This window comes from Camelina sativa, chromosome 5 (assembly GCF_030686135.1).
Source record: "Camelina sativa cultivar CO46 ecotype springtype chromosome 5, ASM3068613v1".
Classification (NCBI taxonomy): Eukaryota; Viridiplantae; Streptophyta; class Magnoliopsida; order Brassicales; family Brassicaceae; genus Camelina; species Camelina sativa.
Genome location: NC_141884.1, coordinates 4,498,317 through 4,522,502, shown reverse-complemented (window position 1 = coordinate 4,522,502; position 24,186 = coordinate 4,498,317). Strand labels below are relative to the sequence as shown.

The 24,186-nt window shown below is 32.3% G+C and overlaps 5 protein-coding genes and 2 pseudogenes across 6 annotated transcripts; 2 read left to right on the top strand and 5 right to left on the bottom strand.

The window, feature by feature from the left end:
- Window positions 1-995: 995 nt before the first annotated feature.
- On the bottom strand, window positions 996-2,426 carry LOC104788883 (putative F-box protein At4g17200 pseudogene; annotated as a pseudogene).
- A 378-nt stretch (window positions 2,427-2,804) lies between these two features.
- LOC104785485 (uncharacterized) lies at window positions 2,805-3,342 on the top strand. Its single transcript, XM_087513101.1, has 2 exons — window positions 2,805-2,992; window positions 3,101-3,342. The coding sequence occupies exons 1-2, from the start codon at window positions 2,906-2,908 to the stop codon at window positions 3,179-3,181; spliced, it is 168 nt and encodes a 55-aa protein (XP_087369227.1). The 5' UTR covers window positions 2,805-2,905; the 3' UTR covers window positions 3,182-3,342.
- A 3,309-nt stretch (window positions 3,343-6,651) lies between these two features.
- Window positions 6,652-8,849, bottom strand: LOC104785484 (WAT1-related protein At2g39510-like). The gene is made up of 7 exons (XM_010510703.3): window positions 8,425-8,849; window positions 8,175-8,237; window positions 7,953-8,069; window positions 7,630-7,870; window positions 7,371-7,532; window positions 7,125-7,276; window positions 6,652-7,035 (listed from the first exon to the last, which is right to left on the bottom strand). Exons 1-7 carry the CDS (start codon window positions 8,601-8,603, stop codon window positions 6,822-6,824), a joined length of 1,128 nt encoding a protein of 375 aa, XP_010509005.1. The 5' UTR covers window positions 8,604-8,849; the 3' UTR covers window positions 6,652-6,821.
- A 3,117-nt stretch (window positions 8,850-11,966) lies between these two features.
- Window positions 11,967-13,368, bottom strand: LOC104785483 (CASP-like protein 4D2). The gene is made up of 3 exons (XM_010510702.3): window positions 12,799-13,368; window positions 12,455-12,581; window positions 11,967-12,369 (listed from the first exon to the last, which is right to left on the bottom strand). Exons 1-3 carry the CDS (start codon window positions 12,975-12,977, stop codon window positions 12,148-12,150), a joined length of 528 nt encoding a protein of 175 aa, XP_010509004.2. The 5' UTR covers window positions 12,978-13,368; the 3' UTR covers window positions 11,967-12,147.
- Window positions 13,369-14,434: 1,066 nt separating this feature from the next.
- On the bottom strand, window positions 14,435-15,498 carry LOC104785482 (CASP-like protein 4D1). The gene is made up of 3 exons (XM_010510701.2): window positions 15,230-15,498; window positions 14,942-15,068; window positions 14,435-14,769 (listed from the first exon to the last, which is right to left on the bottom strand). Exons 1-3 carry the CDS (start codon window positions 15,406-15,408, stop codon window positions 14,539-14,541), a joined length of 537 nt encoding a protein of 178 aa, XP_010509003.1. The 5' UTR covers window positions 15,409-15,498; the 3' UTR covers window positions 14,435-14,538.
- Window positions 15,499-17,173: 1,675 nt separating this feature from the next.
- Window positions 17,174-20,419, top strand: LOC109132812 (protein neprosin-like). Its single transcript, XM_019245196.2, has 8 exons — window positions 17,174-17,194; window positions 18,325-18,375; window positions 18,466-18,537; window positions 18,680-18,829; window positions 18,998-19,162; window positions 19,465-19,518; window positions 19,661-19,810; window positions 20,048-20,419. The coding sequence occupies exons 1-8, from the start codon at window positions 17,174-17,176 to the stop codon at window positions 20,417-20,419; spliced, it is 1,035 nt and encodes a 344-aa protein (XP_019100741.2).
- Window positions 20,420-22,679: 2,260 nt separating this feature from the next.
- Window positions 22,680-23,590, bottom strand: LOC104788882 (protodermal factor 1 pseudogene; annotated as a pseudogene). The gene is made up of 2 exons (XR_015558471.1): window positions 23,272-23,590; window positions 22,680-23,172 (listed from the first exon to the last, which is right to left on the bottom strand). The product of XR_015558471.1 is annotated as a protodermal factor 1 pseudogene (transcript).
- Window positions 23,591-24,186: the final 596 nt, after the last annotated feature.

Genomic DNA, 24,186 nt, shown 5'->3' with positions numbered 1-24,186 from the left:
AAACGTTTCAGTCCCATACCTGAAAAAATAAAAATAAAATCGTATAAAAGAATAATATAACTAAATTATGTGAAAATACTTTAAAAAAATATCTAAAAATTCTCAACCTTTAATACAATTTTCCTAATCACCTGAACAGAATTAAAAATAATCTAACCCATTATCCATATACTTATTTAAATGGATGAAAGTCTGATTGTTGATTTAGATATTAATTACCCATACATTATCCAATTACTCATTCGAGTCTGAATTACTCATTCGAGTCTTACTCACTATATTATCTTATTCTGATTACCTACTGTAAACCCAAAACCAAATATGATAATATAAAAACTAATTAAGAGAAAAGAAGTAATTCACAAGTGTTGAAATCTGATAGTATGCCGGAGAAGCTGAGGACTCACGGCAGCGGTATAGTTAAACCATATCTGGTTTCCTTCCATCAAAACGCCTCCACGGACACGTCTACCATTAACATCCCTGTTCCAGTCGTGATCATCACGCCTACCATTAACATATTGGTTAGTGAAGTACTTAAACTATTAATTTCATTTTTTTAGTAAATTTGATCAAAATATTTGATTCTAAACTGAAGTCCAGTACAATATATACGGATACATATTTTAATTCTAAAGCGTTGATAAACTTCTTAAGCCTCATTTCATAATTTACAAAGGAACCGATTCTTTTTTTTTCTTTGGTCAAAACGACCGGATTTTTTTTTAATTTAGATTTTACATCTACCTACGTAGCAGCAACAACATATGAAAAGAGAACTATTTATTAGCTTTGATGTTTATAAAAATATATGATCTTGCTGGTGTATATGTGCATGTTCTGTTCTATGAAGTAATCGCATGCTATAAAAACGAATGCTATCATCTTTGATACAGATTGGCTAGAATCTCTAGAAGCACAATATATACTGAATAGACAATAGAAACGGCTAGTTAGATAGTCTGTGTTTGGATCTTGTTCATAAAAAAAAATAATTTGTTCCATTAAATCTGGTACGATTTCTTATTTTTATGAACATAGCACAGAGACTATTATTGGGATCTCTAGCTCCTACATCTCTAACAACTAAACAGGAAATCCAGATTTGGTTGTAACGAAGCGATAAGGATTCAACCGCTAAGAACAATGCATGCTTGTCATCTATAAATGAATTGGTATGATGATATGCAAGAAACAAATAAGGCACCTGTAAAAAAAAAGAATAAACTAATTAACTTATCGTTCTTTCCTTTTGCCCGACAGTAGGAGGCTTTGGTTGATGCACACTAAACTTGGCACATAAGAGCACACGAGTGGGCAACCGTAGGGATATTCTTCCATATTAACAGCTTCACCGAGACCCACTTGTCTAAAATAACCACCCTCTCCAATTAGGTAAGCTATTTTAAAGCGAAGAAATTTGTCTAAATCAAAAACCACCGCGAGATTCTTCTCCTCGTCAATGAAGAAGCTCCCAGCAACCTGCAACTGAAAACCAGTGGGTGAGCTCATATCAACAGCTAAGAACAACTTGTTCCAAGACACCGCCTTGGGCTCAATCTTAGTCGTAACCCATATCTGCATCTCACAAGTATCCAAGCTCTGATATAACACTGCAAGCTTCTCTTCCCCAAGAGAAGATAGAGTCACGGTGTCCTCAGTCAGATAAGAGTGAAATGGAACATGGAGACGTGGTCCAAATCTCTCATCTGTATAGTCAAAGCAGAGTAAGAAATCATCCACCTCTGCCTCTCCATCAACTCCTATTTTCTGTTTAGCGAAAAAGTAAGTGTTTCCCTTCAACGACACGCCGGATCTATAAAACTCTACATCCCAGTCGGGATTGACGTCAAGAACACTCCACGAGTTGGAGTTTAGATCGTAGACTTGGTAAGCAAAAACGGGGTTTCCGCGCAAGTTATTATCCACGAACCTCAATATTTTGTAGGATTTCTTGTATTTGTCGTATCCGAGAGCATACCTATCCAATCTGTGGAAAGCGTCTTTGGGCTCGATCACCCTGGTTTGACCCAAATACGGGTTCCAAACCACTAGCTTCGTCTTGTCTTTGTACACACATAACAACAAACCGTCACAGTGTAACACTTTAGATATCTCGATATGATTGATCAGCTTATCAACCGGTTTAATAGATGGAACAACGTCAACAACAGAGCCATCGTCGTCGTCTTCCTTGTGTATTCCGTGGAGATCAAATCTCACTGAACAAACCTTATAGTCCATCATCATAAACCCTAGAAACTGGCTCGGTGATGATGATGCCGCTAATTTACCAAGAATCTGATGTTTGGAAATAGTGTTCCATTGTTTGCAAGTACATCTTACATCTCTTAGACATGTTATTGGAACCTAGAAAGTATTTCTCCAACCAAATCTCGGGAAAGATCAGAGATCATCGTCATTGTTTTTTTTTTTGTTTGAGCTCTCTCCTAGTCTTCTTTCATGCATATGTATATAGGCAAAATAAGATTTGATGTGCACAAGAGAGATTTTTCCGCTTCAGAATCTTATTTTTTTACCATATTTTATTCACTTCAGATAAATAAATATGTGGTTCTGATTGAGTCAAAAACATTATTAAAAAAAAATTGAAGTTTATAGGATTAATCCAGCAACTGAACGAACTGATCATCTCGGAGATAAATTAAATTTGTATCAATCTAACCAATCAACCTATCAATAAACCGGTCCGATTTTATGTTTTGTTTTTCCCTTACCGGTTTATACTTCTTATACGTTTTACTAAAAGCGTATTGGGCTTGGGCCAGTTTGGTATGGAGGATTATTGGATGCAAAATCAGGAAAAGAAAACTCTGACAAGCCGATCGATTGGGATTCGAATTCTCGATGCTAAACGAAAGAAAGAAAGAGGGGAATATAGAAAATGGCGAGATTCGATGCGAAGACGATCGTTAAGGACAAGAGATTCTGGGTCGCTTCTTTAATCATCGTCTGGGCTGCTGGTCTTCAGGTTTCAATTTTACCATGATTTTTTTTTTTTTCTGATTGATTCAATAGGGTTTATAAATCTTTTTGATTTTTGTAACTTTATATATATCTGAAATTAATCCGGTGGCAGGGTCACATGATGTGGCTGCAGAGGCAAGACTCATTTAAGCAGAAATTTGGAACAATTGATGAAGACAACCACCACAAGTAATCTGATACATAACAGGAGTTTATGTTTCTGAAACAAACTTCTTGTGTTTTTGTGTAATTGTGAGTCTTGAGGATTATAATCATACATAAGATGATAAAAAGCTTGTATTAGGGTTCCTGAACAGTAAGAAGTTGCCTATTGCAGTCTCTGTTATTTGTTGAGATTATTGTGTATTATTAGCTTGAGCTTTTTGCCTAGTGGAGTATTTAAGAGCACTGACTCTGAGTAGTTGTAGGCCGCGTAATCAGCTTACTGAGAGGGAGTGTGTAACTGTAGTTGTGACTTGTGGGGTTATGTACCAGTAAACTTCGAAGAACTCAAGAACTAGAGAGCTTGTTCTGGATAGTCAAATTAGATCTAGGCGCCGCCTAGTGTTGCTTAGAATAAGTGAGGATCTTGGATGGATTGAGATCTTTTGATACTTTCTTTTTGGGGTTTGTTTCTTTGCTGTCGTTTTTTGAAGCATTATTATCTTCTTGCTTCTTTCTTAGATTATATATGTAAAGGCTGGCTACTGAATGAGCTCTTCTTCATCACTGGAATACCCAAAAACTGATTGTTTAGGTTTCCATTAGTTCACTCAAACGGTGTCGTTTCTTCCTTAGACGTCGTCTCAAGTCTCAACCATCTCTAGTTCCCAGTGTATCAGAAAGAATCACCAATGATAAATTTCGTTAACTTGAAGGAAGTTTAATATTGACATCAATATTATTCAAAAGTTTTTGCCAATTGCAAGTACACTTACAGTAATTTCTAAAAAATTTAGTGTATATTTCTTATTAACGGCGCACTATAGTTATGTGATTTCAGATAAAGAAAAAAAGAAAATATTATTCTATTATTCTTCTGACTTTCTCAAAATTTACAGTAAATTTTGAAAAAGAAAGATATTTCTATTTCAAAAAAGTTAATTGATATGGACTTCAGATGCATATATATGCAAGTTATTCTTTTTTTCTCAAAATTTCATTCTCTATGGAGTAATAAAATGTCAGCAGATACGCATATATGCAAGTTATTCTTTATTTCTTCTTTGTCAACTATATGCAAATTATTCGAAATTAAAATTTTTAGCATAATATTATTATTGCAAACAGATGTGGATCTCATTGTCCATATCATTTATAAAATAACCTTAATCATATTTTATAGATAGCTAAGTACTATGAAAAGCCAAAAGTAGTCATATAATTAAGTAGCAAATCATAGTTGTGATATATCTTATCTCATGTTTTTATAGTTATTAACTTATTACTTTGATTTTTTATATCACTCACTCAATATATATTATACTTTTTATTTTTACTCACAGCTGTTTAAGGTATACTTCATAGATCTTTGGTACGTTTGAGTTAATAAGAAACTCACGGTTTCAAAGTGGAAATCCCTTTTTAATAAAAAGGAAGTACACAACATAGCTTTTGTAGATTTTATATTTTTAATAAATTGTTACAAATGGTTACAAATAGGTTATATATAGGTTATAGATTAATTCATATATTAATATTAATTGGTTACACCTAAATATTAGGGATATTCTAAATTGATAATTGATATATTAGTGGTAACAAATAAAATCATGGATATTCTAAATTGTATTTTCGGAAGATTTTAATTTGTCCTATATCACGTTGTTTCCAAAGATCTTTAAACACAATATTACAAATTTATTTTCCACAAATTTTATCGATAGACCACAACGTTAACCAAAGATAAATTACGAAATTGATAGATTGATTGGTTACAAGTTAAATAGTGGGTTACAAGATAGATTACAAAATAAAATTTAACCAGTGTTATAGCACGGATAATTATCTAGAATCATTAATAATATAAACTTACAATATAGGTGTCTTTTTCAAGCATTCATATTTAGCATATGATTTTATTGTATAATGTTTTATCCCTAAAAAACTTTTAAAACAATCACATAAATTATATTTTATATAAAAATTACAATATAAATAAAATGAATTTCAACCCATGCTCTAGCACGGATCTTAATTTAGTTTAGATTAATATAACACTACACATTAGTTGTTTTCTCACATAAGTCATCACTAAATTTTAACCCGCGGTGTACCGCGGGATTATTTTTTTTACTAAAATCATTAAATTTCAAGTTGTAATTGTTAGTTAATTTTATACGTTTTACTTGATATTTAAGATTGTATAGTTGTATTTTGATTGTTGATTCTACGATTTAATCTGTCGTATACCGCACAACAATTTATTTTTGTTATAAATTAATCTATAGTCTTAATATCCTTTATATTATTAAGTTGTACTTATTTGTTTATAATAATTATATGTATACAGAGGTGTCAAACATGTCGGTCCACTTTTTATTCTTGGACCGCAGGAGGTCAACCCGCTAAGACTGCGGTCGTTAAAGTTATTCTCAAGCATGTCCCGACCTAAATTTTATATTATTTATTCTTTAAAAATTTGGTAGCAAAGAAAAAAAGAAAATTTAAAATAACTTATAATATTGATATTTTGTAAATATTGTTTTGTAAAATTAGAAACTTAATATTAATTAAATTAATTATAAACTTAATAGTTAATGTTAAAGAAAGTAGTTATGATTGTTTTGGAAATTTTATTAGGATGAGAAATCTTATTTTCAAAAATAGAAACTTAATATTAATTAATTAAATGAAAACAAATTAATAATGAATGCTAATGGCATTCTTGTAAATAGATTAAACTCTAAGAATTATTTGCTAAATGTCTTTAAAAATATATATATATAGATATCAGAAAATATACATATCATACAAAATTTCCTTTATTTCATTTGATTTTCTATTGTTCTCTCAACTCAAAAAGCTTGTATTTTTCTACTTCAAGATGTGAGTAGGATGGTGAATTCTTTAACACAAAATATTAAAATAAAAAAGAAATAGGAAAGTAGTAGGATGGTGAATTGAAAGATCTTGAAATGACTAACGTAGAATATTCGAACAAAACAACACCACATACACTCAATGCTCTTCAGCATGAAGCTTTCCTACAACTAAAGTACAAAAGCTGTCACATCAAGTACAAAACTATCTCTGAACAGAGATGCTTTCTTATGTGGCGACCAGAAACCATACAGAATCTCTAAAACACGTCCCAATTCCACACACAAAAAAAGAAGAAAATTGTTGATTTGATCCATTATGCTCCATTACCCACCACCGCATTACATCATACTCGTGCTCTAAAGTATTACTTTTCAATTAACTTTTTTGTTTTTTTTGGCAGATTACGTATGCAAAGAAAGTAACATATAGTAAATTAATTGTTCATATTTTTACTACCAAAAAAAAAAAAAAATTGTTCATATTACATAATAATTTTTGTTGCAAATTTATTAGACAGCTGTTGGAGATATACGTCGGAAGCTCATAATTGATTTGAAGTGTGATAAATTAAGAACTCTAAACACTAGTAGATGACTTTAAGTAAAGAGATACTTTTAATTGTGCAAAACATTTCATATATTATACCCTGATACAAAATTAAACAAAAGCCAAAATTAGCATTACAATAACATGCACTCTACCAATAAGCAACGATCATGTGTTTAGAAATCGGACTCATTGTTTTCTCTTATTATAACTTTATAATCGCCGGTGGTGCTGTCATTATTTTAGACTGATTCATTGGTGTTCGGTCTCGTGAAAACAACACTTGCATGGTTTGTGTCAATTTCTGCATTTGCTTTCGACGAGAATGTCACAATTTGTGGACTACTAAGTGGGAGTTCCCTGTCCATGTCGGGAAATGGTGAAGATGGTTCGTCTTTGCTTTTGCCCCACAAAACTGAATAGAGTCCAAGAACAATCACTATTGCTCCAAGAATCCTACAAATATTATATACACAATTAATCAGTGAGATTAAACTAACTAAACCATTATTTATTTTCAAAGACCTTTCAGAAAGTTTACGTACCTCCCAAGGAACATAACCTCAGCAAGGATTATAGACCCCAAGATCGCAACAATGACCATGCTCAATGGATTGAAGGCAGTCACAAACACTGGTCCTCGAGTTTTCATTATTACTCCTTGAACGTAGTAACCAATCCCTGAACATATTATCCCCTGCATACAAACACAGTAAGATCAGTTAAGTTGATTTGTATATATAACTAAAACCAAAACTTTATATTGTGTATATTAGTATAATTAATCTTACACCATAAACAGCAGCTAGTAACTTGGAATCCAATTGGATAGCCCAAGCAGAAGGATTTCCCCTTTCAATATAAAGTGCCACAATAGTGCTTTCAAGAGACCCCATAAAGCATATGTAAGCTGTCATGGATAGCTCTACCGGGTATGACTTAAGCGTGATTGCCTGCATAAGCAATCATTATATTGGTCTAATAAGTACTAGATGTAACTATTTATAAAATATTGAATCATCATATGAAAATTTTGGTCTTTAAAATTACTTGGAGATTGATAAAACCGGCCCAGCAGATGCAACCCACAGCGATAAGGAGTGCGCCTTTAGTAAGATCTTGTTTGACTCCGGGATTGGATGCGTCTTGATGAATGTCGTTAGGATTAGCCCAAGGCAAAGGAATCATAGGTCCTTTCACAACAGTCATAAGCATTGCTCCACCAACTGTCACAATTGTCCCTAGAATCTTGGCTTGGCTGTGTATTTTCCTGACGTTAACCTTCTCAAGTCTACGCATAAAAAATAATGATGTCTTTAGACGATAAACCAAAACAAACCACATCATACGAAACAAAATTAAGTTCGTAATACCTGAAGATCCACGCCATAATAAAGGCAAAGGCAGGCAGAACATTGGTCATTGCAGCTGTGAAAGTCGCCGAAGTGTACTTCATGCCAGTGTAGTATAAGTTCTGATCAATTGTTGGTCTGTAAACATATAAACAAAAATTCAATTAATTATTCGTTTTCAAAACGTAAGAACTAAAATATACATATTGAAAAGTAAAATTATAGCTAGTAAATCAATCTTACTCCAATAACCCAAGCAACAATATCTTGAAGAAGATGGGTAGTGTCATCTTCGGCCGTATTTTTCTGTACATGATTCAAAAAGCAAATTGAAGTAAAATAATCAGAAAAGAATATTAGTACTTTCTACGTGAAGAATACATAGACCGAGTGTATACAAGTACAAACTTACATTTACGTACGTATACGTAAAAGCATACATGCATGCATGACCAAAATACAATTTTATGTACATCCAATGAAAGTATTATACCTATCCAAGAAAAAGGCAAATGGAGCAATGAAAATTGTAGCGACGATATGGCGATAAGCAGCTAGAACGTGAGGGCTCATGCCTTGGTTCAAAGCAAATTTGGCTATGATCGACAGTCCGGCATATCCGAATTGTAGAGAAACAACAGTTAGGAATGGCTTCCATGTTTCTAAAGCCATATCTCAACGTACTCTAAATTTGGTATAAAGTGAGGAATTGCAATATGATGTAAGAAAGAGCTGATGGAGAAATGTGTGAGAGGATGAGGTTGGTTTTATAGGAGGGTTTTTAGGGTTTTGTATTATTTTTCGTGGGATAATTTAAAAATTAAATATGACTTTTGAGTTAGGAGGAATTATAGGGATTCCACTAAGTAATGCAAGTTTGATAGTGAGTATATATGCCATTCCTGTTTTGTAGAATATAACATGGTTTTTTGATATTATCCTTGATTTATAATAGGAGCATACATAATTTTTAAAGTAATTGGTGGTCGTGATGATGATGAAAACATCAACCACAATTGTTAATTATTAAATTTTGAAATTTCCAGTTTGATCCTTGGTGCCTTTAAGTTTTAACCAAGGAAAATGAGCACTTCACACCTGATTCAGCAATATTCAGTACCATCGGATATCCCATAGATTTCACATTGTTTTCTACAAACAAAATTAGCATGGCTACATTAAGAGAAGACATGTCAAAATTATTCACCTTCTCTATATTATCTTAACTTCGCATGTCATTTATTAATTTATACTAACTAATTTTACTTTCCAAGTTATAAAAAATAATTACTATTGTCATAGAAATAAAAATATCACTATACAACTAAGAAAGTTTTATAATTATTGCATTAATTTTAACAATTATTCTGAACTTTGTTTCTGTATAAAGAATGAGAAAAAATGTCGAAAAGGTTAAAGAGGTTATCATAAGAATTAGCCAACAAATGGGGATAGTGAAGTTCACTTGAGGAACACAAGTGGATCCGTGTCGATTATGTTTTTGTAGTTTTATATAAAAGGATTAGAAGAGATTATATATCACGAATAATTGAACCCACGAAATTAAATATTACTTCAATGGAGCTAGAAAAAACAATTAGAAAATGTGAATGTGTCCACATATGGAAAAACGCATTATGCATCCGCATCGGATCATATGTGGAAGAAAGAAACCAAATAACTTTTTGGCCAACGTCGTGGTTGAAATTTTTGGCACTTTATGATTCTCTCCACCTGGAACCTCTATCTCTACTTAGAACAAAAATAGTAATAATATTTTGATCACAATTTCACAAATATAAGGGAATTTATACGTTATCTGACGGAAGCCAGAGAGTTTTAATTCCCGACAGCGCCTAATTGTGTATCGTAGGCATGTTATGCGAACCATCCCTGACCCTTACGATATATTCCCATCATCTTCAGTGTGATTTGTTAAAAAAAAATTTCAGATAATTAAAATGTTATGCAGTTTCAAACTTACCTACCTGTTCAGAATATGCGATTTGTTATCAGTCGATTATGATGGGTTAGTGAAATTCAAATATAGATATGTGCTAATACTTTATGTACGACCAGATAAAAAATTTCCTTAATTGTAATATATCGTGCGTGGATACCTATCATGAACTCTTTTTTTTTAATATTTTTCCCGATGATAACGACATATCATGAATATGACAAAAGGCACAACATGAACTTATACACACAAAACTGTAAAAAGATGGAGTGATTATGTTTTCCTCCCCCCACTATACTGGACAAATTTGGCAAGCTGAGTTGACACCGATCGAATTTAACTTAGCTGGATTTTTATTTTAAGTAGCGGATGCATCTGAACTGATTTGATAGCGGATTCGTGATAAAATATCATATTCTATATTTTGTTTTCTTTACTATTGTTATTCGATATTATAAGAATACAGATAAGAGAACATCAACCCAAAAAAAATCTCTAATTTATCAGTCAGAAACAATACAGCTCTCAAATCCGGATATTATAGATTGCATATATATATATATATTCATTCATTATAGCTTATAACTTATAAGGATATTAAAAAAAAAAAAAAAAGAACCAATGGTTTGAATAGTTTACTTCATGGTTCAAATTATTTTACAGCAGTTCCAGTACTCATGGTTGGTTGTCAATGTGACTATTTTCGAGTTGTATTTCTATTAGCATCCAATTGCACGAAATTATGCATAATAAGAACCTTCTCTGACTCCTTTCCTTGTCTAAACGTTTCACAACCAACGTGGCAACGTCGGCAACTTGAAGTTTATATATCCCAAGTACATTAACATATATAGTTTTTTTCTTCAAATTTTTAAGAAATTTTAATAACCGAAGCCATCATGTATAAACCAGAATAGCTTTCAGGAGATGTGTAAAGGATAATGATCTTTAAAATACAAGCATTTCCGCCAAAAACAAGTGGTATAAGTGGGCGGCTTAAAATAATTCATCATGCCACCACCACCAGCTGTCCAAACAAAGTTTCATTTTGATTATGACCGGTGTTAACCATGCTGATTAACTAATCATGATAAGTATCATCGTATAATAATATTTCTCTTGAACTAATGGCAATTGATTTGTGGCTGCATATGAAACCACATCAGCAAAAGGAAAGGATGACTTATGTTGTCTAAGAAAAGCTTTAACATAGAGTGTGAAAAAAACAAAAATTTGATATAATATAAAAGAAAATTGTAGATAAGATAGTGTCCAGACACATCTCAGATATACGTTGCCAACATTATGTTGGTGTGCTTTTTGGGGTTTGGTTTGGTGGTTTAGGCTTTGCCATTATAATATCACTCTTTGCTCCACTCAAATCTGCATATTTTATGTTGTATTATGTTCGATATGATAAATGATCCGATATGTTTTGAAATTCTCGGATCAGAGTTTTGGATATGGTTAAAGTTACATATATACAAATATTTGTAGGTGTAGGTATCGTAATTTAAACTTGAATAGACGTACCTGCCTGAATCATATATTATGAATTACTATATAGTATAATTAGTTTTTAAAAATTAATGATAATTTTGAAAAATATTTGTAAAGCGTTGTATTAAAAAATTTGATGATTTTCGTTGAAAGATGTTTGTAAAATATTTATATTTAATAATTCTTATGTGTATGTCTCATACTTCAATTTTTTTTTTTTGTTTTACGTTTACCAGCTATAATTTTTTTTCTGTATATAAGAGAAAAAAATTGCATTTTTTTTTTAAATGGTCTTTTCTTGGGTGTCTAATTAAAACAGTACACATGGTTTATTTTTATGAAAATGATTCACTCTGTTCTTTGGTGCACGTTCGTTAACGTCAACGACTCAACGTATAACACCTTGTATACTTACGGTCAAACTTACACAATTTTAAAACCAAATTAAGAGATGTGTATATTTTTAAGAGTAATCTCTCTTATTAAAAAGTTAGCTCCAGAATTATGACTTTTCAAAGTTCCAGATGATGGTGAGCAAACCTTACAGTAATTTTGAAAATGTATAAAATCTACAGTAGTCAACTATAATTTTCTTATATCAACATATTCATCTAATTCGTAACATGCACAAACAATTATTCAATTTGTATAAATAATTACACCAACACATATCACGGCGAGAAAGCTATACCTGATCAAATAATTAATATTGAAAATCAATAAATCATTACTAGTTCTATAGTGATAAGAATTAAATTAAGAAAATTGTTTGGCAACGGCGAGGGATGAGAAAACAGATAAAACAGCGAGGCAAATGAAAGCAAAGAGAAGAAGACTGGCCGATGCGTAGCCTCTACTAAAGAACGTGTCCACAGGATCAGTCGAATCCAATGCGACTAATGCTAAAAATGTGTCTTTCAAATCTTTGCTCACTCCAAATCCAGCTGCTGAACCCGTCGCCACTAGATATGATATAACCTGTCAACATTTTTAAATTAGAAGAAAAAAAAAAAAACACATTCTAGTAATACAATAATCGAATGGTCATTAATTAATGAAATACCTTGTCACCGTAAAAATCGAGTTGATAATTAAAAGGGTCTTTGATTCCGGTGGCAAATAGGGAGATTGTGAAGAACAGTTGTATGACAGCGTAAACTAGTCCGATGGCGGCAGCTGAAAGCATGTATCTTCAAGAAGTGAAAGAATTAATACACACTTCGGTTTTAATAACCAAAAAAATACCCAATTGTAAAATAGATTCCTAGTTTAAGAATAAACTCATACAAGAGGCAAACCAAATTGCTTTTATTATAAAAAAAAAACAAAACAAATTACTTAAATATGACTTATGCTTTCCAAAACCGATGAACAAATCAAAATGAAGAGCTTCGTTAGGGGAATTACCTATAGGCATAGACATCTTTAAAATGAAATTTAAATGCGCTTCCTTGAGATACAATGGTGACACTGTTGGTGCTGAGGATGATGAGCGCTATAACAAGGAAAACCCCTGTTAAAACCCTAAGAAGAAGGAGTAATACCTTCAACGAAACAGGTGGTGGCGATGGAGGTGGGGGTGCCATGCATAGAATTGACAAGTACGCTTTTTAATGATCTTCTTAAAATTGGGTTTCAAAGAGTAAGATGAAGATAAAAGCCTGAGATGTTCAAATACAATTCATGGAATATTTTCAATTAATTTTATAACTAAAACTTGCTAGAGAGATAAGAGTTGACTTTTGCTCTATGGCATGGGACCAAGTAATGACGGTAAATGTCAAACAAACAAAATATACCAAAGTTTATTGTTCAAGTCGTGCTGAAACTGGATCACCACGTCTAGCTTACCATAAAAAAATGTGATATATAAAAAATTTCATAGAATATTTTTTATGTCTCAAACTTTATAAACATACCAACCTTTGACGTCAGAGAAAACATCATCCGACCTTAAACTAATTAAGTTGAAATTAAGGTAAAGACTCTTAAGAAAGAAGCTTGTGAGGATATATATAGCCTGGAATGATAAGCTACGCGCTCATATATAATTATTTGGTGTAACTGCTGCTAGGCTGTTAATTGATTCATGGACATCTCTCTAGCGGCGAAAATTCGAAGCCGTTCTATCAATTTTCTATGCAATATTTGTTTAGGAAAAAAATAAAAAAAATAAAGATAAGAGTTTGACTACGGGACGAAGGGCTTCTTATAACACGGCGTCCAATTTAGCGATCAACGTTCACATTTAGTTTACATTGTTGGTTATAAAGATCTTATACAATTTCTCAATGAGTTCATTTAGTTGAGAAATTGAGATTTGCACACGGAAGGTTTGGTCAACAAAGACTGAAACTTGAGTCACAGCTGACAGCTCCTAAGATATCAAAGAGTTTCCCTGAGATTCGATGGTGACGCTATTGGATAGTGAGGAGGATGACACAATTATAGCATCAAGGATAAAGGATTATTATCTTCAATGAAACAACTCAACAAGTAGCTTTTTAAAATATATCGAAAACTAAAAACACCTTTTTAAAATGGGGTAATATAAGAGGAGTATTAAAGATAATACTAGTTGTTAATGTAGAAGAAGACATCGATTACAGTATTGGTCAAAAAAAACAAAGACAATGCCAGTCAATAAGCAAATATATCTCGTCGACTAGAAAGATAGGAGTTGATGATTCGTTAATGTCAACGTTAAATTTTAATTTTTTTTGTATTATTTTACAAAAATCATAATATGGATAATTTTAGGCGATGCATTAATACGTTGTAGGATAATTTCTATACAAACTGCAAATTCAGCTAATGTGTTTTCTTATGCTTATTTGCATGTGAGATTGTTTATGACTAAATAAAGGTTATAATTTTTATACGCTAACATGATCTTCCTTCGCCCAATTATAATTTTCATTATGTGTTTAGCCTTAGGGAACAGTTAAAAAGTTGACCAGAGGTTGGCTACACATGTTTACAGAAATAGTAAATACAAAACATAACCTTGCGAGCTATGTATTCGGAACGTGACCAAAGAATCTTAAAAAGCATATAATATAATTTTATTGAATTCCACATTTGGTGGGAGAACCATGAATTAGAATGAAGGAATGCATGTAGGGATACAATGATATATATGTGTGTTTATGAGTTTTGAATTGGTTGCTTAGAAAGAGCAAGGGATGAGAAAACGGATAAAACGGCAAGAGAGACGAAAGCCAAGAGGAGAAGACTGGCCGCTGCGTATCCTTTACTGAAGAACTCATCCACAGGATCAGTCGAATCAAACACTATAAATGCTAGGTATGTGTCTTTCAAATCTTTGCTCACTCCAAACCCAGCCGCAGAACCCGTTGCAAGTAAATATGATATTATCTGTCCAAATTTTAACAAACATTAACAAGTTTTTCATTTTGTGATTCAAATCAATGTGTATGACCGCTCTCATTGTGTATACTAGACTAGAGTTATATATAATATGGACCAAGTTGAGATCTTATCTACAAACTATAACCTTATCTACAAAAATAGTTATAAAGTTAAATACCTTATCACCATAGAAATTGAATTGATAATTAAGAGGATGTGTAGTTCCGGTGGCGAATTGAGTGATTTGCAAGAACAGTTGTACGAGGGCGTAAAGTAGTCCGATGACGGCAGCAGACAGCATGTATCTTTACAATAGAACAAATCCAACCAAAAGAAATGTAAAATAAGAGTTAGTAAAGTTTATTTTTATATGTTTAAGAAAAAGGAATTGCCACAAGACTTAAAACTGACTCCGAATATAGAATAAACATATGTAAAGAAAATATAATTCACTGAATTTACGTACCTAAAAGCATACACATCGTTAAAACGCAATTTGATAGACGTTCTTGAAATTTCGAGGGTGACGGTGTTGGTGCTGATGAGGACCACCGTTATAACCAAGAAAGCCGCTGTCAAAACCCTAAAGAGGAGGAGTACTGTCCTCAACGTAACCGACGGCGGTGAAGGAGGTGGTGGAGCCATATTAATTTTCTCGTTAATAACTAGTTTCACTTTAAAGAGTAAAGATGAAGATGATTAAGGCTGAGCTATATATGTTCGAATTACAAGGAATGAATTGTTGACTTATTTATAGCCAAAGTTTACGTTGACTCGAGATTGAAGAGTTGATTTTTGTTAAAGTCAATGCCAAAACAAATGATATGAATTACAATCCTTAAAACTCTAAATAAATACACGCACAAATCGTATTCTTCAAGTCGTGCTGTAACTTGCTGGAACTCAATAAGCACTTCTAACTTAGTTATTGACATGGTATAAACCCGAATTTTTTTTTTTTTTTGTCAACCAAGTTTCACGTCGAGGCTTGTCGTTCCACTAGCCTTCGAGACTAGCAGCCGTTGATATACACTATCTTTTCTATTTTTATGTCAACCAAATTTGCTCTACAATACATATGTTATATGCATATGAAATCATTAGAGTCCTAGTTACAAGTTCAAGTTAGACACGTAGTAGCGATAATTGAAAGCGTGTTTTTCCATCTATTTGAACAATATGGTCTTCAATCATTTAGGTGCAATCACTCGTATCAAAAATAAAAATTAGTTTTTTTACCATATTACCAAAAACAAAAAATGTAACAAGGAGTTGACTATAAGTCGGCTACATATGTACATGTAACATGCCAGCCCACTGGTTTAAATAACGTCCAAAAAAATGTTTCCTGTAACATTAATGTGTACAAATTAGCAATCAAAGTCTTACAAGTTACAATATATTGATATCGATTCTTTCACTATATTTCAGTAATTTCATATAAAGTCAACGAAAACCAAAAGATATAAGTCAACTCATATATAAAAATCATAGCCACATGCGTCGCCGTTTCCTGCGCCTACTTCCTCACAATTACGTGAAGGCTCACAATTACAAGACTCACAACAGACTTCTTGCTTACTACTACCTAATTTATATATGTAATTTGTATTATTAAAAATTTGTTTACTTTTCTTAATTTTTTTTTTGTCAAAAGTTAAAGATTTGTTTACTTTGTTAATTTTTCTGGCTGTGTTGCTTTTTAAAGTAAAGATTACATAAGTGATAATAAAAATCACTTAATTTTGCTATTTTTACATGGTTTCAACCCATTTAATTTAATCAGTAATGTTATGTTATTGAAAGGTACATATAAGGTACATGCATCCGTAAAAATACTTTGATTCTAAGATATGAGAACCTACATACAATTCTAGGATTCATATGGAAGTTTTGTCAATTAATTTCGTACATTATTTTTCGAACCATGACTGATAGATAATACAAACATCATTCACGCAGAGTTCGATGAGAAAGCTTGCTAGTATAATAGTGTGAGTGAGCCAAAGAATCGTTTTTTTAGTAAATAATGGAAAAAAGGAAAGATTTTGGTGAAAAGGGCTTAGCTGAAATTTGATTTAGCAACTTGTGGAAGATATTTGAGAAGAGGTGATGATGGTCTCCGAAGAGTGTGATTGAGAAGTAGCATCAAAGTGACAAGTGTTAAAGCTCCTGCTTGGTTTCCTACATTAGGTAGTTTAAACGACAAGTAATTTAAAACGGGGAAGTATGTATTATGGTTTCCTACGTTAGGTAGTTTATTACAAGTAAATTTTGTTCCCTTATCTCCTTCTTTTCGTATTTTGTTCCTAAAAACTTGTCAAAAATGATGATGTTGTTATAATTAGCAATTCTTAAGCAAATTTGTAGAAAATTGTTTCTTCCTCTCATGTTATGGTCATTGTGTCTCATGTTATCAGTGCGGAAAAAGGTAAGTAAGTTACCATAACTATAATGAGATTGATACAGGTGCATCCAAGATTATATGGTGATAGTTTAATGTGATTTACAATATATTGGACTGTGAGTAAATTAATTATTTTCTTAACAGTGTTTCTTTATACATTGCAAACAAATCAATATTTTGGGATTATAAAAATAATAAATAAAGTCAGACCATTGGTCTGATGTTACCATTTTTCTTGCATAATTGTTTACCTTCTATAATATAAAATGTCCTGGTTTTATTATTGTTGCTCAAAAACCTTGGCTCGGAATAGCGTTCGATAAGACCTCTATTTATGGATATTTTATATGGTGCTATGTGCTTCTTTTAATTAATTTGTTATTCTAGTTTGAAAATTATCTCCAGCTCCATCTCTGCAGTAGCTTAATTGGTTTCCGAGTGTAGAATCCCTAATGACATTGGACTGTATGAACAAAGTTCCTTATTAATACAACAATCAGACTGGAGGGATTCAACAATTGCACCAACGGAAAGAGATGACCGAGGAAACACAAACAACACTATTGAATTGGGTAATGTTGCTCCTACAATGCAGAAGTCTCTTCTTCATATAATAGAAAAAAACTTAAAAGTAAAAAACCAATATTCTTTTGTTCTGCGTAAAATGGTACTTATAACAGTTCAAAACCTGTATTTCGATTATAAAAAAAAAAATCACTTTATTGATACAGTATTAGGGCATCTCCAACCCTACTCTATTTTAGAGTCAAAACTCTATTATAGAACAACATTTGCTCCAACTCTACTCTATATTTTACTTTAAAATAGAGAAAATGATAAGATTGCTTTATATATAGAGTAACTCTATTCTTACCTCTATTTTTTTACACTACCTCTATTTTCAACTCTAAAATAGAGTAATACATTGGAGGAAAACAATGCTCTATTTTAGAGTTACTCTATTTTAGAGAAAAGAATAGAGATATACATTGGAGATGGTCTTAGACCTTAACATTTGTAGTTTAACAAACCAGATTTTCGTATTTGACACTTTTGGTAGGTTTATAGAAATAGGTAAACTAGTACGAAAAGCAATATTAGTCGTTGACTCAAATTACTGTAACAACCGTTTTCTTTTTGTGAAGTTTTGGTAGGTTTTTTCTTCTTATATGCTTTTAATTTTAGGAGTCGACGGAATTATGAACGTCAGATTCGACAACTTCTATTTGTATTTGTTTATTCTTTATATTTGTCATTTTTAGTTTATAAAAGAAAATTTAATCAGATTATTTCAGGATTTTGATTGTGTGGATATATACAAACAACCGGCTTTCCAACATCCAATGTTGAAACACCATAAGATTCAGGTTTGATGGTTAAACTTTTTCAATCATATATGAAATGTGGCAAATAATGTTTTAGTTAATCATTTATAAATATATGAATTTCTTTTTTTCTTATTAACAATATTTTGCTTCTCAATCTTGTTATTCTTTTGTTATGTTATAGAAACAGTTCATTTCAAATGAAAGCCATAAAAGCAAAGATAAATATAAAATAAATTATCAAAATTGTCCAAAAGGAATGGTACCAATTTTAAGGCAAACAAATGAAACTGAGAGCATTCATCTCGACTCGGTCGAGTATCCTGGCCAACATGTAAATCTTCTTCTCTTGTCATGGCTTTATTGAAAGATTCTCATCAATATATTTTATTTATAGCACAAAATTTGATTATAGGCGATCACATTTTTCCCTTATTTCCAGTGTAGTGATTATAATACATGCAAAAATTATTAAAAGTGGCAACTTCTATTGTTTATACAGTTTGCAACACTTGAGACTGTTTTGGATGGGACCATCTATCGAGGAGCCGAAGCTAGAATAAGTGTTCATAGTTTAACTGTACAAAATAACCAGTACAGTAAAAGTCAAATTTGGTTAGAGAATGGACCTCGCAATCAACTCAATAGCATACAAGTTGGTTGGACGGTAAGTTTTTGTTAAACGTATAGAACAAAATGGGTACTTCATACAAAATTCATGTGTTTTTACACTAGGAACTAAAACTTAAAATATAGATTTATGTAATAAAAGTATATATTACTATTTTAATTATATTTATGAGCATTTATTAAGTAAAAATCCCTTTAGAAAGTGGAATAATTATATTATCCACAAATACAAGAAAATAACTCACTTATTGTAATCTAATGATCTAATGAGATATTGGAGAACCAGAGTAAGTACATTTTTTTAACAAATATTATTCATGAATTTCAAATTTTATACAGGTGCATCCAAGATTATATGGTGATAGTTTAACGCGATTTACAATATATTGGACTGTAAGTAAATTAATTATTTTGTTAACAATGTTTCTTTATACATTGCAAATAAATAAATATTTTGTGATTATAAAAATAATAAATAAAGTTAGACCATTGATTTGATTTTGTTTACCTTCTATTTTACATTTCAATATATTAGGCAGATGGCTATAGAAAAACTGGATGCTATAATACAAAATGTCCTGGCTTTGTTATTGTTGCTCAAGAACCTTGGATCGGAATAGCGTTCAATAAGACCTCTATTTATGGTGGTAAAACAAGTGTTATTGTTCAACCGCAAATTTTTCAGGTACTCCACTATATGTATAATACAAATCAATTTTTTACATGAATATAAATGTTGGAATTTTTTCTATTATTATTAAAACATCTAATCTCAAATGTTTGTGGATTTTCTGCTTCAAAATATTCGAATACATAAATCACATATACATACACACACATATATATATTATATAAATATAATTATTTATAAATTTTAGAGATTTTGTTTAATAGTTTGTTTTTATGTTTTAATATCTAATAGGATGGCGTCACTGGAAATTGGGTATTAAAAATATTTGATCAATTAATTGGATACTGGCCGAAAGAGTTATTTACACATTTAAACAATGGAGCTTCTTTGATACGTTTCGAAGGAAATACGTTTACATCTCCTGATGGAATTAGTCCTCCTATGGGAAATGGTTATTTTCCAAGTACTGACTTTCAGAAGAGTTCACATTTTTCGTTTATTAAGGTTAAGAATTTGAACTACCAAAGCATTGATCTCGGAGATAAGGAAACAAGACCATACGTAGATTCTTATAAGTGTTTTAAACTAAAGTATTGGGGATATCACAAGCAAACTAGAGTAGCCTTCTCCCTTGGAGGACCAGGTGGAAATTGTGGTTTATGATTAATGAATTATGTATATGTATCGAGTATCGACCAAAACTATATCAATTAAATAAAGTTGACTATATCTATATCCATATTATTGTGCAGAAAAAGTTTTTTTTAAAAAATTAAGGTTGGAGAATAAAAAGTTATGCAGATTCTAGGTGTTTTAGACGAGAGTGGAAAAAAAAAATACTAAGAAAGTAGTGTTAAAGTAAAACGAATAGAGTATGAGAGTAGCCTTCTCACTTGGAGGATCATCTGGATATTGTCGTATATGATGACGATTCATGAATTATGGAAAGCCTCTCAGTTACAAAGAATGTCAGTTTCACAGGGTCACAATGTACCCTTTGTTTCTTATAATTCCTCACTTCTTTGATTACTTATGATGATTCTCAGCTGGCACTGTCTTTTATCTCTCATGTTTGTGTTCTTGGTTAGTTTCTGTTAATTTGGGCTTGGGCTTCTAACTAAAAACCAATTGGCAATTAGTAGACCCTAACCCTTTATATATTAATGATAATCTCTTTAAACTTCAGATGTGGGACTTGGTTTGTATCCCAACAATCTCCCTTTCAAACCAAGGACCACATGTGGGATATTAACACGCCTCCTCGAGATGATAACTCCATCTCGAACCGATCCCACTTGGACCGACAATAAACCCCTTCTTGGGCCCCCATTACTCGGGTTAACAAGAGGCATGTCTGTATCTACTTTTCTAAGTCCACCAGAATTTTAACCTTGGGCTCTGATACCATGTTAAATTTGGGCTTATCTTGGGTTTCTAACTAAAAACCAATTGGCAATTAGTAGATTGACCCTAACCCTTTATATATTAATGATAATCTCTTTAAACTTTAGATGTGGGACTTGGTTTGTATCCCAACAGTTTATGTATCTCTCCTTGCTTGATACCTAATACATATGTTACAAAAACTCTGCAGAATGATGGTATTAAGTGGATGTGTGTCAAGTTATTGAATCAGTTCACCTCGAGCTTTTCGTTATTCAGGATTGAATTTTATGTATTACTCACCACTTTGGTTGCTAATGTTATGGCTCTCATTCTATTGTTGTACGCAAACAGTGGACCAAACACAAATGGGTGCCAGGGTATTTTCAGTCTCATTATAATAGCCTTCATTGTTTGTGATATGAGACATATTGAAACAAAAATGTGGATAATGCAAGCTTTGAGCTACTTACTGTGCTATTGCGTCCCTTCGGTTGATGGGATTTTTTGGAGTTGATTTACTGTCAAACGATTCATCCAGTTCAGTCATAGACCCGTCATTGCTTCTAAACTGGTGCCTACAGGTACTACTTCATAGAATCTGTTTTGTTTACCTGAACTATGGACATGGAAAATATGAGGGCTATAGGCCAAACCTTTTTTGCCTCGTGCTTCAGACTACAGAGGACAGTCTTCTTTATTTCTCTTCTCAGCTCAGACACTTTCTAATGAAGTTAATGCAAGAATTTGCAGAGAGATCAGATCGTAGATGGTACCTCAGTGTTACTAAATTCTAGACAGAGCGACTGAGATGCAAAAACGGCTGTGGATTTGAGATTCTTGCTAAAGTTCAAATCAATATATCAGGATATAAAGGGACAAGAAGGTGTGTAAGATCATCAAGAGCGATAAAACCTGGTGGTAGAAAATCCTGGCTGCCACAAATGCAGTTCCTGGATTCAAACTCTGCAGTATATATATGAGACTATATCAGTGAAAAGAGAGGTATAAAGGTCTCTTAATGGGAATATATACAGCAAAGTAATGCCATTAGTACTACTCCCTCTTATCAAGAAGACAAGAAGGAAGCTTGAAGTGAGAAATTGATAAAGTTCTCTGCACCAACTTAAAAGATAAAAGACCATCATGATGTATCTATATAGAACCTTCGCTTGTGTTAAAATATTTTCAGATCTAGAGCAATTGACCTGCTAAATCATTTCATTCTGCGCCAAAAACCTGAAACAACAGAAATGGCAGAAGATATTGAAAGCAAATGGAGCTTAGAGATATTCTCTGTACCTTGGATCATACGTACATTAAATTATGCGCTTGTCCTTTGTTCCAGTCTCTTGTAATATTTATGTTATATGATCCTATTTATAGTTTCTTGTTCGGGTTAAAGGTATTGTCTTCGTACGTTTCAGTTTTATTTGCTGGCATTTCATTTCATTGGACGTTCTTGAACAGATTGAGAGACAAGGGAGCTACTAAATCTTATTTACGATCAATAAATATTTTGAAACAGCAACCTTTAATATATAGAAGAGTATCCATCACAAATATTACTAGAGTCTATAGGACACTTAAACTCTACTGATGGCATACATGATGATTAAGATAATTTATTAAGATTGCTTTTTGATATAAGGCAACAGACAAACTGAGACATGAAACTTTCTTAATTTCAGATTCTGGGCTTTAGACGACCTTAATCATTGGCAAGCTTGAAGGTATGGGCCTGCTTTGTGGCTGCCTTGTTTGAGTAAATTCCTGCAACGAAGTGGTCTCTAACTTGAGGGGTTGTGAAAGGGAACCTAGTGTTGACCATGGAGTTTAACCAAGACGCCGTGCCTTCACGGTAGAGAGCACCTATGGAATCAGAGCGGGTGTTGGAAAGTGCCTGAAGAAGTTTCATGTGAGTATCAAACCCTGGAATGCTATTGGAAGTACTGACTGTACCAAAAGCTCCACCAACAGTGCCCCACCAGCCAAGCAAACCCCAAATCAATGTAGGGTGGTGTCTCCAGTAACTACACAAAACAAAATAAAAACAAACCTCATGAAGTGTGATAGTTGATATCATCATCTATCTTATGGTGTTTGTGTTAAAGAGAACATTTGTCACTTACTCGCATGTTCCAGTGATTGGTGGGAATGGAGCAGGAACGAAAGGAGTTCCAGGAGTCGGTGGGCTTCCTCCAATGATGGGTCAACGATGGGTGTTGGTGGAGTCACAACGACTGGAGTACTTGGGGGAGGAGATGAGTAATATCCACCAGAAGGAGGATTTGAAGGCGTTGAAGGATCGTAAGGTGGTGTCCCAGGGGCGTGTGATGGAGTGGAAGGAGTTGGAGTATGTGATGGAGGTGAAGGGTGAGATGGAGTTGAAGGAGTAGGGTCGTAAGGTGGAATTCCACAGTTAGACCATATACAATGGGGTAGTTGAATAAAAAATTAAATTGTTTAATCACTACGATGAGATTATTGAATGTAGGTGGATTAATTGGTGTTGAAAACATTCTAACATGTTGAATAAAAAGAAAGAGGGACCAATGCTGACACGTGGCAAGTTTTGAGAGGCTGTCAGTTTTTTTCCTTTTTTAATGAAGATTCGCGAGAGGATGACAAGTACAGTAATTTTATTGGTGACTAAGATTTTGGATATTATTTTCTCAACTTATATTATTAAGATCAATTATTGTATAACAAAAAGTTTTTTTTCTAAAATAATTTTCATATCAAAATTTATTATTTTATGAACTCTATAAATAGAGATTTGGTTCATTTTATTTGGACAAAAAAAATTCATTCCTACTATAATTTTCTAGTTATTATCTAATAAACTCTTATTTATTTCTTAAATTAGTTAGAAATTTAAAATAAAATAAAAAATAAATGTAGCTTATATTAATTTTATTTTTCTTTAGTTTCAATTATTGTTATCAATATGTAGTTATAAAATTATATAAATAATTAAAAATATAAAGTAAAAATGGTGGGGTAGGATGTTGAATTTTATTAAATAAAACTATTGGAGAGATTAA